We start from the raw sequence: 16,794 nt of genomic DNA, 5'->3' as shown, positions 1-16,794 counted from the left end.
TGTAACTTGTTTAATTATAGACCTTCAGATAAAGACTTATTTCAAACTGTAATCTTCATGTGATTTATCCAAAGCACGCTTTCTGCTGAGTCGCCCACACTAAAGACCCAATGAGTGTCTTTAGCGTAGCTATTAGCTTAGCTTGTAGCTGAGCCATTAGTTCCTTCTCAAATGTTTAGTTTCTCCTCAGCTCTGTTTAGCACAGATACTGGAAAGAAATGTTGCCTGATTGTACTTCTGGAGGCCAGGCTCAGTGAATGGAAAACCAGCTCTGGACTCTGGAAAATAGCATAGATAGTTAGTAGTTACCCAGATAGCAAGACGACATTGAATCTATGTTGATTTTTCATCCGAACCGTCATATATGGTCGGGGTTGAAATGCCAATGTTGTAACAACATTGAAATACTGTGGTAAACCGACGGTCTTACTATAGAGACGTTGTAACGATGTTGATTCACCGTTGTTTTTTTGTCATTGATATTTGATCTATTTGTAGTCGACCAGGTGACAACAACAACGTCGAGAAAACGTCTATTTATAGTTGACGATCATTCGGCTCCGGTCACCATCAAAAACCATCGATTTGTAGTTGAGCATTAAATTGCACTGCAACTGATCGGGTATAAAGTACCAGAGAAAGTAGATTTATTGTTCATTTGTTATCAATGACTTGGTCTAGTTCACCAGCTTTAAAAAAATCATGTCTACGTGCAATTTATGTATAGTTGACCGGGAAATTAAAGCAGCGATCACTTGGACTATTCCGCAGCACCCCTCTCACATTGGTACATCCCCCCAGGTATTCATTGTCTTCTACAGTAGAGCGGGACATTTGATTTACTCTCAGCGGAATTGACCGGAGAAGGCATCAGTTCATGCACTGCACTGGCCTGCACCACGATTAGTATAAGGTAAGAATGAATGATTTTTTTTTCCTACTCGTTATTTCCATGTTTGCATTTGAATAACAGTAAAAAACTCGTTAATGTTGTACATTAACAAGTTTTTTACTGTTATTTACGAGCCCGAAATTGTGTCTACTTCTTACAATCCGGCAACAAATAAACTGCACTGCTAACAAAGTATATCAACAAAGAAAACATTTTTGTTTCATAATTTCTTCGTTATATTCCCGTACAAAGCTAGCTTTAACGCTTCGAGTTTTCCTTTGTTCTTGCCGTCGCCTCGGCGCTTGACCCAGACTTTCGCTCTGTAGTTGCTTAGTACTACAAAAAATTCTAAATCTGTGATATATGATTGATAAACGTAATGGTAACTGTATAAACGTGTTCAATGACTTTGTTACTTTTGATGATTGGAGAGCACTCGTTTCAATTCGCACACGAAAACTTTAGACTCAGTTTGAATGCCCACGTGACTGTACGTTGCACGCTGACCTAACTTTACATTGCACGCGTACATGACTTTCCGTTTGTGCCTTGTATAATGAATAAGGCTACGTCCACACGTACCAGCGTATTTTTGAAAACGCTGATTTTTCTATGCGTTTGCACCTTTTGTCCACACGTAATTTATGTCTGGCCGTACATTGTGTTTGTATTTCCAGGCACATTTCACGAAGCAGAACGCAGTCTTCAGAGATATCCACGTGAACGCTGTGATACGTCTGACCTTCAGTCCGAAGAAGAAACCCAGACCAGTCTTAAAAGAAAGCACAAGTAAAACCCTTTTGTTCACAAACATATCTTTGATTGTTAAGAATTTATGATCTTGTCTTTTATACATATCTGTGGTGCTTGCATACTGCAATATCACCACATAATATAGTCCAAAAAGTGGAAGTTTGTAAACTTCCACTAAACTAAAAATGCAAAGTCGTGTACACTTGTGCACTTCAAAAATTCATTGTATACTGTACCTTCTTGCACGTCTCTGTTTCCTGTGTGTGTTGTTAGAAATCAAACTAACTTTAGGAAACAATATGCCAAAAGCATATTTACAATTACTTAAGACCGTTTTTAATTTCTTTTCTTTAGACCAAATCCCCTGTACACATATACGGACTCAGAGGATGAGCAACCTACAAAAAAACGGTTTCCCCAGGCCCCTCGAGTGAAAATACCAGGTAATATAATACTGTCTAGTGTCTGTGTACATATCTGTGTCTGACACAAGGAAACTTTTTTTGACAAGTTGTCTGTATTCTTAAATACTTAAAAAATTATCTTTTTCTAAACAGCCCTCATCACTCCAGTCTGCCCCCCAGCCCACTGATAGCAACCATCATAATGCCACACCCAGCTTCCGGCACCTTTCGCCACTCCGGCACAAACCGACACAGCTTTGCGATCTCGCCAGCATGCAGAGTCTGATGTCTTCCCTATAGATGGTATGCTTTTAAAAAAGTTTTAAAGCTGCATCACAATGTCATTGTACTCTTATCTAAAAAAAAAAACCAAACCAATTTATACTCCTGAATGTCATCTTGTTGTGATTTTTTTTTTTTCTGTAGATTCCAGAGACTCTGTGAGGCCACTATTACAAGGCAAGTTTGAAAATCTTGGAATTTCACAGTTTACATGGTATAACAAATATATGTGACAGGCAAAAACTAGTAAACACTTTTAGCAGTTACAAGAACTAACAAATGAATATCCAACAAAAGGGAATAGAAATACATTGTACTGCCAGTACTTTGGTTTATTCTTTGTATGACTTGAAAATCAGGCTTTAGGGAAAACTAAATGACATGTTTCTATCATCAATTACATGAAGTAAACACACAAGCACTTGCATACACATTTAAGACATGAGACACGCTAATTCCATCTCATAAAATGTGTCTATAGGTGAGACGCTTTGCGTTGATTGGTGCTGCTGGACCACACTGGAGGTGCGAGTCCGCCGTGTAATGGTTTATGCCATTACAAAGGAGCTGGCCTCTGTACTCAACTGGGCAGGGGAAAAAACCAAGGACCAGACAAAGCAAAAAAGGGCATTTAAAGAGACAGCGCTGTGCAGATGCATATTTGGTAAGTTTTAACATTTATTGTAGTTTTATGAGCCTAAAGTGAACAATAACCGCCTAAAGTGAACAACAAAACGGGTGGCGCGCAGGACGCACATCATCCATCCCCATCCCGGAGTAAATAATAAAAAGTGACGTGAAACATAGAAATGTAAATAGGAAACTTTGTCTTTTAATAAAGTATTTTGCAAATGATACATGTCTATTGACCTTTTTTGGTTTTTTGTTTTTTTTCAATAAAAAGCAACTGTACGAAAGAGGTGGAAAATCAATACCATAGCTCAACAGTGTTTCAATATCAGAATCTGACATTGTTTCAATGTCAACAGTGTTAGAAAATATAACGTAGAATCAATGTCAGGTTTCAACATTGATTCAACATCAAAACCTGACGTTGTTTCAACGTTAAAAATGGGTGCAAGAGTGATGTTGGGTCAACGTCACACTTCAACGTTGCTTCAATGACGTCGCCTGATATTGACTCAACATTGTTTCAATGTTTCCTTGCTATCTGGGTAGTGCAGGCAACGCTAGCTTTGCTACCCTTAGCTCTTCCTCAGCAGATAGTCCTGAGCAACAAGAAAGAAGGCTGGCTGGGTGATGGTGAGGAGGAAGTGTAGCTCTAAACAGAACACCCCGGTACACCACCTGTTGATCTCTCACTTAGTTTTTCGCCACTTTTATTGGTGATTCTGTTTTGAGAAATGTGAAGCTAGAGACTCCAGCAGCCATAGTCAACTGTCAGAGGCGAAGGCAGGCGACACTGAAGGAACCCTGAAATTGCTGGGAAAGGAAAAATGTAGATTTGGTAAAATTATAATTACAATCTGCAATTGACTATGCGCACGTTAGCATATGCTACTTCCGGTGTGGAAACGCCTGTGGGGAGCTTTGTTTCCGGTGTCCTATTCGCGCCTTGTTTACGGTCCAACACAAGTTAAGCAAATGAATGAATCAAGCGGCGATTTACATTTCTATAGATGTTTTGGGCATTTACCCAATATAACTGTAAATGATGTTCATCGACTTGTCGATATTTTTCCCCCGCGCCTCAGAGCAAAAGAGAAAAGGGATTCAAATGTTATATTTCTCAGCTGTCCCTCGTTTATCGCGGGTGTTATGTTCTAAAAATAACCAGCGATGGGTGAAGTCAAGTAGCCAATTTTATTTTTTGATGCGTGGACATCGTGGACATCCAGTACTGCACTTCAGAGTCACACTGCTAGCGATCGATGCAGCGATTCTGTACTGTACAGGAGAGACGTCACGGAGGAGATCGTCTGCAGCGATCAGGACGCAGGACACAATGTGATGTAAAAAAAAAAAAGCATGCAAACTTGCACTAAAAATCTGCGAAACAGCGAGGTGAAAGGTGAACTGCGTTATAGCGAGGGACCACTGTAATTTTGAAGGTAAGTCACAACACACCCTTCGTAAATACTAATGTAGAGAAACCCTCACCAGCAATCGTTCATTTTTTTGTGTGGCTTTTTTTCATGGTTTGTTAACATGCTGTGTAGGTGTGTACTTGACTAGCTGATATCGACATAATGGGGAAACATCTGGTCTGACTATTGTTCACCTGTAGTTTGAATGCTGAACATTTGCCTGTTTAAATCATAGGAACTGTCACTATACAGAGATGTGCTTCTGAATGTGGATGATGTAAACAACTGATTGATCTAAACTCTTTAAACGTCAAAATTGATCATTAGATTTTTTATGACACAACAGTGGTGAGTGTTCCCACCTTCTCCTGTTTGTAACTTAACGCGATCTTTCCGTTTTCGAGTTTTGGACATGATTTTGGAGAATATCTTCGCAGTACCAATTGACCACAAAGTAAAGCTACCGGAAATGTACAACTCCACATCCGGTCTCAAACCAGGAAGTTAGCATTTTCTCAGGGTCAATAATGACACCCGGTTACATTAATCGGATGTCACTTCAGTTAATATTGAAATGGTGTGTAACAATCATCATTTAGCCTGGAGAAATAGTTTGCTGCTTTATAAGAAAGCCCTCCGCAAAGCCAGAACATCTTACTATTCATCACTGATTGAAGAAAATAAGAACAACCCCAGGTTTCTCTTCAGCACTGTAGCCAGGCTGACAAACAGTCAGAGCTCTACTGAGCCAACAATCCCTTTAACGTTAACTAGTAATGACTTCATGAACTTCTTCACAAATAAAATTTTAATCATTAAAGAAAGAATTACCAATAATCATCCCACAGATGTAATATTATCTACAGCTACTTTTAGTACCATCGATGTTAAGTTAGACTCTTTTTCTCCAATTGATCTTTCTGAGTTAACTTCAATAATTACTTCCTCCAAACCATCAACGTGTCTTTTAGACCCCATTCCTACAAAACTGCTCAAAGAAGTCCTGCCATTAATTAATGCTTCAATCTTAAATCTGATCAACCTATCTCTAATAATCGGCTATGTACCACAAGCCTTCAAGCTGGCTGTAGTTAAACCTTTACTTAAAAAGCATCTCTAGACCCAGCTGTCTTAGCTAATTATAGGCCAATCTCCAACCTTCCTTTCATATCAAACATCCTTGAAAGAGTAGTTGTCAAACAGCTAACAGATCATCTGCAGAGGAATGGCTTATTTGAAGAGTTTCAGTCAGGTTTCAGAGCTCATCACAGCACAGAAACAGCTTTAGTGAAGGTTACAAATGATCTTCTTATGGCCTCTGACAGTGGACTCATCTCTGTGCTTGTCCTGCTAGACCTCAGTGCAGCGTTCGATACTGTTGACCATAATATCCTATTAGAGCGATTAGAACATGCTGTAGGTATTACAGGTACTGCACTGCAGTGGTTTGTATCATATCTATCTAATAGACTCCAATTTGTACATGTAAATGGAGAGTCCTCTTCACACACTAAGGTCAATTATGGTGTTCCACAGGGTTCAGTGCTAGGACCAATTCTGTTTACATTATATTACATTATAAGACATAGCATACATTTGGATTCAGGAGACAGACACTATCTCTACTTTCAAGATTAGGCTTCAAACTTCCTTTTTGCTAAAGCATATAGTTAGGGCTGGATCAGGTGACCCTGAATCCTCCCTTAGTTTTACTGCATTAGGTGTAGGCTGCTGGGGGATTCCCATGATGCACTGGGTGTTGTGGTTTGGTGATATGTAAAACAAAATTGAATTGACTTCCTTTACTGTTATAGTTTAATCTGATTATATACATTATTTCCAACATTCGTTTTCCTTATGCTTCTTCATCAGTATTATTCCAACAGCTTCACTGGTGGACACAACTTACATGACAGATTTTATGTACAACATAATTATTGGTCCCAATCAAAACTCTTAAATAAATTTTAAAGTAATAATAGAATAGAATAGAATAGAATAGAATTCAACTATTGTCATTGCACATGCACAGGTACAGGGCAACGAAATGCAGTTTGCATCCATCCAGAAAGTGCTTTAGTCGTGATATAGATATATTACAATATATATTAGCAATAATATAGATGTGTAAGTATATTACAGAAATGGGTCTATTATGGTATGTTATAATGTACACGGTATGAAGTATGTTATGAATATTCTATAACTATAAGTATGTACAGGCTGTAGTGAGTACAAGCTATGTACAGGCTATGAACAGGATATAATATACATTTGTTTATATAATAAACAAATGTTATGGACTACTTATATTTACAGGGAGATTTGTTAGTCTCACCTTTTCCCTTTTTTGTCCAGAGTGACTGATTTGTTGTTTTTTTTTTGGTTTATTCATGTATTTTTTACAGGAGGAGGGGGTTCTTCTCAAAGATAACTAAATGGATTCGTGGTGAACAGAGCCCGTGCAGTGGTCATTTTGAAATCCTGATACCAGATGGAACCGCGATCCCAGTAAATTCAGAAGATCAGAACTGCCTCTTCCACGCTGTTGCCCAGGCCACCTGTAAAAATCAAGGTGATGTAGGAAAAGAGGCACGGATGCTTCGGGAGCAGGTCAGAAACAATGTAAGTCTTACTGTTATTATTAATATGGTCTATGTGTTCTCTTTCTTCTCAAATTAATGAGACAACATTTACGTGAATTATTACTCAAAAGACTAATCAATAAAGAAACTTAGGAAAAAATGAATCTTAATCCTGTTCCAGAAAGCCGATAGAGTTTCCAGTTAAAGAAACTTCAGCCTGTCTTAACTGTGTGTGCGATGGCTTTAAAAAGTCATCGTCATTGGAGCTATGATACAGGGATCCACACCTTCTTCTACTCACGATTCTGGGGACCAGTTACAGGGACCGTACAGGGGTCAGGGGTCAACAGGTAGGGCTAACAAGGGACGTTTCTCCAAGACCCTGGTGCTACATATGACAGACAAACACAGGACTACAGAAAGTGTAATGTGCAAAAACTGCAAAACAAGAAAAGCCAGTGAAACTCCAGACAGAACAGGACAACACAGACACAAGACATGGAAATGTACAAAATACTGAGTATTGTACAAAAGTTACTTTGTGTGCGTGTGTGTGTGTGCGTGTGTGTGTATGTGTGCATGTGTGCGTGTGTGTGCGTGTGCATGTGTGTGTGCGTGTGTGTGCGTGTGTGTGTATGTGTGCGTGTGCGTGTGTGCATATGTGTGCGTGTGCGTGTGTGTGTGTGCATATGTGCATGTGTGCATGTGTGTGTGTGTGTGCGCATGTGTGTGTGTGCGTGTGTGTGCGCGCGTGTGCGTGTGTGTGCATAGAATAGAATACAATAATCGAATAGAATAATCCTTTAATTGTCTCACAAGGGGAAATTTGGTTGTAACAGCAGCCAAAAAGACACATATACAAACAAACAGTACACAGGATATGGGCTCAAAATGTGGTCATAAATATTTTGTACTTGTAAATCAGTTTTGTATGTGTAAAAAGAATTTGTGCGTGCGTAAAAAAGATTTGTGTGTGGACTTAGCCAAAAACCCCCCTGCAAGTTACAAGTACGAATTTTGACCCTATTTTTCTTCCTGTCATCTGATTGGTCAATGTCATGTCAATCACAAATGTAACAATCCAATCAGAGAACAGATGGGTTTGGCTGTCGGAGGGGCGCTTTTTTAAAATATACACAAAATATTTATGACCACATTTTGAGCCCATAACAGGACACAGAACAGAAACATACACAATTTTTCTTACATATTTACATTAAGGACAATGGTTACTATATACAGAGAGTACTGTACAGTTATTAAATTAAATATAAATAACTACAGATAAGAGGCAAACCAGGTTGTAGTGCGAATTGGTTGATTAACTTATTGCAGTTACAGTGCTGTGTGCGTGTGTGTGTGTGTGTGTGTGTGCATGTGTGCATGTGTGTATGTGTGTGTATATCAGTCCAGTCACTGAGTGTTCAGGAGTCTGACGGCCTGGGGGAGGAAACTGTCACAGTCTGGCAGTGAGGGGTCGGATGCTCTGGTACGTCTTTCCAGAAGGCAGCAGGGTGAAGAGTGTGTGAGGGGTGTGTGGGGTCCTCTACAACATGGTCAGATAAGCCAAAATTGAGCCCTTTGGTATTAGTGATGTTTTATTTCATGTACTAGCCGGCTCTAAAAGCCAATTCTTTGTAGCGAACAATAAGAGACGACGCTTTAGCCCTCCTAAGAATCCATGAAGGCAGGGGCAGGACTTTATTTTTATGGGCACACCATGTGGCCAATCACATTCAAAGACAGACTAGCATCACACCATTCTGTGGAACAAGGAAGGGGGACAGATATTCCGAAGTGTTGGGATTTAGGATTTGGGATTTTTTATCTGTAAGGCTGATACCTCATAATTAGCACCACATAAGTGCTTTGTAGAGAAGTTTTGGAAGTAGACTGTTACTGTGATACAACAGACACATGACTGAGACCCTTCACAGGAACGTGGTCTCAGCCTTAAATCAGGAAGTGCACTCTACAGGCCTGATGGAAGACAAGAGGTAGAGGTCATGGTAATAATAATAATAATACATTTTAAGGTCACCTTACAAAAGACAATAAATAAAAAAATAAAAGGGGCAATAGTTATTAAAATACATAAAATAAGTTAAAATTGCAAAACAGAGCTTGACAACAGATAAAATCAGCACTAAAGCGAATAAGCCAGTTTGAACAGATGTGTTTTGAACTGTAAATATGGAAGAGAGTCTATATTTCTTATGGCTGGAGGAAGAGAGTTCCAGAGCCGAGGAGCAGAGTGACAGAAGGCTCTGTTCCACATAGTGGTAAGACAAGCAGAAGGAACAACAAGATGAATGGCAGATGAGGATCTGAGAGGGGAGGAAACAGTGGTCATATGGAGCAGATCACACAGATAGGAAGGAGCAGATTTATGGATACACTTGTACGTGAGAAGTAAGATTTTAAAGTTAATCCTGGCTTTTATGGGCAACCAGTGAAGCTGCTGAAGAACTGGGGTAATATGAGCTCTTGACGGAGTACAAATTATGACCTGAGCTGCAGAGTTTTGAAGAAGTTGGAGTTTATGGAGGGACTTATTGGGGAGACCAAATAAGAGGGAACTGCAGTAATCAGTCCGGGAAGTAATAAGACTATGGACAAAGATGGCAGCAGCATGGGGAGGAAGGAAGGGGTGGAGTCGGTTAATATTACATACGTGGAAGTATGCAGGGTTATGTAATTAACGTGAGACTGGAATGAGAGAGTATTATCAAGTATGACACCCAAACTCTTTACCTGAGGAGAGGGAAGGGTAGGAGAATTTTCAATGTTAATGGAGAAACTGTGAGATTTGGTTAAGATAGAGGCTGTACCAACGAGTAAAACTTCTGTTTTATTACTGTTAAGTTTGAGAAAACTGGAGGAGAACCAGGATCTAATCTCGATAAGACAGTTTGAGAGGGAGGTAGGTGGGAGGGATGGATATGTCAATATGTCTTAAACATATCATACGTCAAAGAACCTTTTTATTTTGTGCATGGTTCTTTAGCTCGGCCCTGAAAATCTTAGAAATATGGTATCTAAGCAGATTCTTACTCTGGATGGCATTACCTTGGCCTCCAGTAACACTGTGAGGAACCTTGGAGTCATTTTTGACCAGGACATGTCCTTCAACGCACATATTAAACAAATATGTAAGACTGCTTTCTTCCATTTGTGCAACATCTCTAAAATTAGAAATATCCTGTCTCAGAGTGACGCTGAAAAACTAGTTCATGCATTTATTACTTCCAGGCTGGACTACTGTAATTCATTATTATCAGGATGTCCTAAAAACTCCCTGAAAAGCCTTCAGCTGATCCAAAATGCTGCAGCAAGAGTCCTGACAGGGACTAGAAAGAGAGAGCAGATTTCTCCTGTTTTGGCTTCCCTTCATTGGCTTCCTGTTAAATCCAGAATTCAAAATCCTGCTCCTCACATACAAGGTCTTAAATAATCAGGCCCCATCTTATCTTAATGACCTTGTAGTACCATATCACCCTATTAGAGCACTTCGCTCTCACTCTGCAGGCCTACTTGTTGTTCCTAGAGTATTTAAAAGTAGAATGGGAGGCAGAGCCTTCAGTTTTCAGGCCCCTCTTCTGTGGAACCAGCTTCCAGTTTGGATTCAGGAGACAGACACTATCTCTACTTTCAAGATTAGGCTTCAAACTTTCCTTTTTGCTAAAGCATATAGTTAGGGCTGGACCAGGTGACCCTGAATCCTCCCTTAGTTATGCTGCAATAGACGTAGGCTGCCGGGGATTCCCATGATGCATTGGGTTTTTCCTTTCCAGTCACCTTTCTCACTCACTATGTGCTAACAGACCTCTCTGCATCGAATCATATCTGTTATTAATCTCTGTCTCTCTTCCACAGCATGTCTTTATCCTGTCTTCCTTCTCTCACCCCAACCAATCACAGCAGATGGCCCCGCCCCTCCCTGAGCCTGGTTCTGCCGGAGGTTTCTTCCTGTTAAAAGGGAGTTTTTCCTTCCCACTGTCGCCAAAGTGCTTGCTTATAGGGGGTCATATGATTGTTGGGGTTTTCTCTGTATGTATTATTGTAGGGTCTACTGTACAATATAAAGCGCCTTGAGGTGACTGCTATTGTGATTTGGCGCTATATAAATAAAACTGAATTGAGTGAAAAAGCCGCTGGGAGTACAAGCTCAGGAGCAGATTTAACAGACTCCTTAGTAACTAGCTTGGCTGTTGTACAAACCAGAGGTGGTGCACAATGATCTGGTTTAGCTCGTTCAAATGGGAAAACACTAAGGCCAGTCTCACCCTTTACGGCTGGCTAGTGCAACAGTAATTCACTGATTGCATATGGAAGTAAACACAAGGTTTTTTCTCAGAAATTGCAAACTGGGAAACACAAAACTCTAATTCGTCTTGAGCTGTCTTGGACTCATCAAACACGATCTCTGTGGCCGTCTCTACAGGCTTAGCCCGGCCTGACTTGGCCTCTGGAGGTCTGTGCGATTATGGACCCAATCAACGTTTTACCTTTTTACAGAAGGTGTAGCCTTTGTGTTATTCAAAGTCTGCACAGGAGATGTTGGAAGCAATTAGGTAACTCATCTTATGTCATGTTTTATCTTCACTCAGCTTCAGCAAAACCTACCCAAATACGTAGGAGCTCTGAAGCTGCAGAAAGGATATGAAGAAACCTGTAACTCTCCTGGAAGATATTACATATGTGGAGGAGATCAAAAGGCACGAAGAAAAGCTGTAGACGATTTCAACGCCATCTTGGGCGACACGAGCAAGAAAGGTTTGAGTCCAGAGGAATTACGAGATATCCAAGAACGACGTCTGGGTTTGGTTGGAACGCACGCTGAGTAAGTATTTAATGTGTGACCACGACGACCAGCAGATCGAACTTCACATTTAATGGTAACACACATTAAGTCGTATTCTGAATGTGTTTCTTGCCAACAGTGTGTACAAAATCCGTGTGGAAACCTCAAACCAAAGAGAATGTGGTGAAAACAGGCCAGCGGTGGAAGCAGACCATGTGCCACCTAAATGTGTCTTTCAGAATGCCCTTAAAACATTGCAGGATCCTGAGAACATAAAGTTAAGAGAGAACCTGAAAAACAAAAGTCCCCACCTTCATGCACTGTTGGATAAAAACGGAGATCGCGGGCTGTGCAGAGAGGTTCTGAAATCACACCATGAGGCAGGCCTGACCTGGCGCAACAGAAAAGAGTCTCGTATAATCAGGTGAGAACAAATCTGTTCGTCCTGGAGCTAAACTTAGAGTTTTCTTTGGATAGCTAACATGCTTCTGTTCCAGCGAGAAGCTTGAGGAGATTCTTATTTCTGGAGACGGGGAAAAACTGGTGAAGATGTCGCTGCTGGCAGCCAATCCGGTTACATCCAATTCTCTTAGAGAGGATGCAGGTACGCTACAAACAAGCCTTTAGAGATAGAAGTACTATGTGCTGTTACAAACCAGGTTACTGATGAGACGATGAGCAAAGATGAGGGCGTTCGTCACCATAGAAACGACACAAAGAAACATCTGTCTGTAAAAATGAACTCGTGTTTTTCATGAAATGACGACACACTGCAGTCAAAGTCTTTCAGCAGTTTAATGCACAGACTCACTGTGGTGCTGGTTACACTGGTTTCACAGCCACACACAGGTTATTAATTATTAGTACAGGAACACGTGAAGCACCATGTAGAAGGATCACATAACCAGGAATCAGTAACACAAGCTAATCAACAAATACACAAACCTCACTGTATGAGCACACGGACTCGCACTGTGGTTTTAAGGAAAATAGATATTTGTGTGTTAATGAGTGTCACGCCTCAGTGGTCACAGTAACAGATATAGTGCGATGCGTCACCATTTCCTGTTCAGTGAGTAAACCCCGCCTCTCTCTGCTCGCTGTGTGAACTCTGCAGGAATCCTCATGCTGAACATCTCAAATATGTCCAGAGACGCAACGAAGCGCTACCACGATGTTGGAGACAAGCTGCTGGTGGAAGGTTACTACAAGAAAGGAGTCCTGAACGAGGAGGAGAGGCACAGCATCATGGACTGGCTGAAGGGCGGAAACCTGTACTCAAAGAACACGTCAGAGTACAAAGAGATGTGCCGTGAGCTGAGAGCCAAGATACAGAAACACAACAACAACAGTGGAAAATAACAACAGTGTGTGTGTGTTTAACTGAATGTATCAGACATCCAAACTGAGAAAGCGCAGTATTATCATATTTTGTTATCCTCTCTGACTGTCATCATCCTCTTTTCCTCTTTTATGAGAAAACAAAGAAGGAAAAGAGTTTCTCTGAAAGATTTTAATCTGAGAATAAAAAGCAGCTCAAAGACAGTGATTTGTAATCACAGGAGCTGTTGTGTGTTCTCTGTGTAACACCTGTCACAGGTACCTGTGAGTGGGCCCTGGGCCTCTGCTTATAGCACAACATATGAATCATGATATGACTTGTGTAATTAAACCACAACACAGTAGTTCATTTCAACGCAGCAGGATCACCTCACTGATTCCAGATCAGAAAACAAAGTGTGTGTGTGTGTGTGTGTGTGCGTGTGTGTGTGTGTGTGTGTGTGTGTGTGTGAGAGAGAGAGAGAGAGGTTACACTGGTGTTTGGGGTCAGAGGTCACACTGGTGATCACCTTGCTAAGTTAACCTGGTTTTATGCTACCACCATAAAAAAATGAAGGAATAAAGTTGTGTGTAAAACTCTGTGTTATTAATGATTAATACACACACACACACACACACACACACACACACACACACACACTTAACTGTTAACTGCCGTCTTGCAGACTTTCAGACTCACTTTGTCAAAGTCAAAATTTTTTATTTAGCACATTTAAAACAACCATTGACTAAGGTGCTGTACAATTAAGATAATTAATAGAAATAAAAACATAGGGAGATATGATAAGAGTTAAGAAAAAGGTTCATAAAATTAGATAATTTGACTAAGAAATAAGACAAATAAAAATAATACAAACTCATTCTGACTTAAAAGCTGTCACGGTTCGGCATGGCAGACCGTGGGGGGTGCAGGGAATGAGGACCCTGGCGCGGTGCTCTGTGTGCGAACAGTGCGTTTATTTACAGTGTATGGTGAAAAACAACAGTAAATCCCCGTGTTTCCCAAGACTCCCGTGTCGTGTCCTCCTTGTGCTCTCTGCTCCCGTGTCTGCACTCCCGGTGCTCGCTGCTCTTCAGGCCTCCCACGCTCCTCCTGCGGGAAACAATAGCGGCAGCTGTCAGGACACTAAACAATAGCATGCATGCACTAAACAACTGGACCTAAACTGGGTGACTAACGTGGAGTCTCACGCAATGATCCCGCGTCGGTGGGAGCTCCAAGACTCTCTTAAGTAGCTCCCCCGACGAGGCCTGATCAGGAGCAGGTGTGTGGCTTTGGGTGTGGCCAGTCCCCTAGCAGGGCCACACCCACCAGGCCTGAAGGCGCCTATAAACGAGTGCTCAGACACACACACACACACATACACATACAAGCAGGGAGAACCAGGGACAGCAATACAAAATATATATTATAATATTAGGCCATAACTGCTCAGGGATCCTGGGTCGCTCAGACCCAGGACCCTGACAAAAGCCAAGGAATAAAAGTGACAGACAGGTTATGAAAGTGTCCAATGTTGGGAGGTCCTGATGTGAAGGGGCGGTCCCAGCAAAGGCCCGAGCTCCTCTGCGCTTTAATCTGGACCTCGGGACAGCTTTGGTCCGCAGACCTCAGCGATCTCGCAGGAGTGCTCCAGTTTACAAGATCACAAATGTATGAGGGTGCTAACCCGTGCAATGCCTTCAAAACAAATCATAAAATCTTAAAATTAATTCTAAAACTAACTGGCAGCCACTGTAATGATGCCAGTGTGGGGGATATGTGGTCTCGTTTGAGTGTGCCAGTTAGTAACCGTGCTGCAGCGTTTTGGACCAGCTGACGGCTAACTGATGACAGACTAACACCAGAGTAAAGACTATTACAGTAGTCGAGGCGAGATGAAATGAAGGCATTGATAGCTCCCTCAGAGCCTCTAAAAACAGAGAAATGGCTTCACTTTAGCAAGTAGCTGAAGATGAAAGAAACTGGACTTGATTACAGCATTAATCTGTTTATCAAACGTTAGATTAGAGTCAAAAATCACTCCTAGGATCCTCGCAAAGGGTTTTTTATACATTTCTAAAGGGCCAAAGTGGCAGTGGTCACAGGGACCAAACACAGTCATCTCTGTTTTCTGTTTGTTTAGGTTAAGGAAGTTTAAAGCCATCCATGGCTTAACATCATCCAAACAATCTAGCAAAACCTTCAGAGGACTCACAGATTTACGTTTCAGTGGCAGGTAAATCTGTGAGTCGTCTGCATAACAATGGAATGAGATGTTTTTTAAAAATTGAACCCATAGGGAGCATGTAAATAGAATGGTAAATGGTAAATGGACTTGTTCTTATATAGCGCTTTTCTACTCTGTCTGAGCACTCAAAGCGTTTTATACAACTAATTCATTCACCCAATCACACCCATTCACACATGCACTTTTTTCTGACCTAAGTGCTAAGTAGTCTACCATTCATACACATTCACACTCCGATGGATGCATCGGAGAGCAACATGGGGTTAGTATCTTACCCAAGGATATTTGGCATGCAGACTGGAGGAGCCAAGGATCGAACCACCGACCTGCTCTGCCACCTGAGCTACAGCCACCCCAGCAAATAGAGAAAGAGAACTGGACCAAGAATGGACCCCTGGGAGACCCCACAAGACAGTGAGGCTTTTGAGGATGACGTATCCCCCAATCCAACAGAAAAACTTTGGTTGGACAGGTCAGATTTAAACCACTCCAGTGCAGTCCCTTTGATTCCGACACAGCGCTCAAGCCGAGAGATAAGAATCCCATGATCTACAGTACCAACGGCAGCACTGAGGTCTGATAGTATGACAATGGCTGAATCTCCCAAGTCAGTAAAAGTTCATTAAAGGTCATTAAAAACTTTTAAAAGAGTAGTTTTCAGTGCTGTGGTGCATTTTAAAACCAGACTGAATTACTAGCGCCATTTATATCTAGAAAGGTCTGGAGCTGAAGAAGGACAACTTTGTCAAGGACTTTAGAAAGAAAAGGCAATTTAGAAACTGGTCTGTATTTGGATTAAACTGCTGGATCCAGGTTATGTTTTTTAAGATTTAAGAAGTCATTAGGCAGCGGTGTACTTAAGCAGCAACTGGGAATGTTAAAATCCCCTACAATTAAAAAAATGTCATACCTTGGCATAATTCCTGCCAAGAATTCAACGGAGTCTTGGATAAAATTCTTATTGTATTTCGGTGGTGGGTACAGCAGCACACATAGCATCAGAGTGGACGGCTGGATTTCAAACAACTGCAGTTCAAAGCTAGCATAAGCATCAGCTGTTAGCTGCCTACAGTTGAAACTGTTGTTATAAACAGTGGCTAAGCCTCTACCCCGGCCGGTAGACCGAGGCGAGTTGAGAATTTTACAGTCTGGAAGGACAAGTTCAGAAAGCGGGCTCAACTCACCCAAGTTTAGCTAAGTTTCTGTACCCAGAAGAAAATCCAAGCGACGAGTGGTGAAGAAGTCATTCAAAATAAAGGTCTTATTTGCTAGCGACATAGCATTAACCAGAGCCACTCTAGCTAACACAGGGTTGCTAGCTGGCTGGGGTGATTGACCCAGAGGACAAAGATTCTGATGATCCACCTCTGCGAAGACGAGGGGACAGATGCCGTGAAAGCTGGACGCTGAGATGCGGGGCCACAGGTACGATCCATCGGTGAACTGATTCCAGG

General features: G+C 41.4%; 1 protein-coding gene and 1 long non-coding RNA gene across 8 annotated transcripts in view; one reads left to right on the top strand and one right to left on the bottom strand.

Moving 5' to 3' along the window:
* LOC102075614 (uncharacterized) overlaps window positions 1-13,450 on the top strand; it is a 30,725-nt gene extending 17,275 nt beyond the window's left edge. For 6 of the 7 annotated variants that reach the window (XM_019363585.2, XM_019363584.2, XM_025910787.1 and 3 more), the window contains 5 exons: window positions 6,788-7,004; window positions 11,575-11,807; window positions 11,908-12,192; window positions 12,266-12,372; window positions 12,886-13,450. In XM_019363585.2, coding sequence (XP_019219130.1) covers window positions 6,788-7,004; window positions 11,575-11,807; window positions 11,908-12,192; window positions 12,266-12,372; window positions 12,886-13,130 — 1,087 coding nt within the window. In that variant the 3' untranslated portion in view covers window positions 13,131-13,450. Of the gene's footprint in view, window positions 1-801; window positions 860-6,787; window positions 7,005-11,574; window positions 11,808-11,907; window positions 12,193-12,265; window positions 12,373-12,885 lie in introns of those variants that run through there. The other variant, XM_025910788.1, reaches the window with a different exon arrangement.
* LOC112848023 (uncharacterized) lies at window positions 13,318-14,573 on the bottom strand. Its single transcript, XR_003221894.1, has 2 exons — window positions 14,289-14,573; window positions 13,318-14,202 (listed from the first exon to the last, which is right to left on the bottom strand). It is a non-coding gene; the product is annotated as an uncharacterized LOC112848023 (long non-coding RNA).
* Window positions 14,574-16,794: the final 2,221 nt, after the last annotated feature.

The sequence above is a fragment of the Oreochromis niloticus genome, linkage group LG10, assembly GCF_001858045.2.
Source record: "Oreochromis niloticus isolate F11D_XX linkage group LG10, O_niloticus_UMD_NMBU, whole genome shotgun sequence".
NCBI lineage: Eukaryota > Metazoa > Chordata > Actinopteri > Cichliformes > Cichlidae > Oreochromis > Oreochromis niloticus.
The sequence above is the reverse complement of the archived record's forward strand: the minus strand, read 5'-3'. Positions and strand labels throughout refer to the sequence as shown.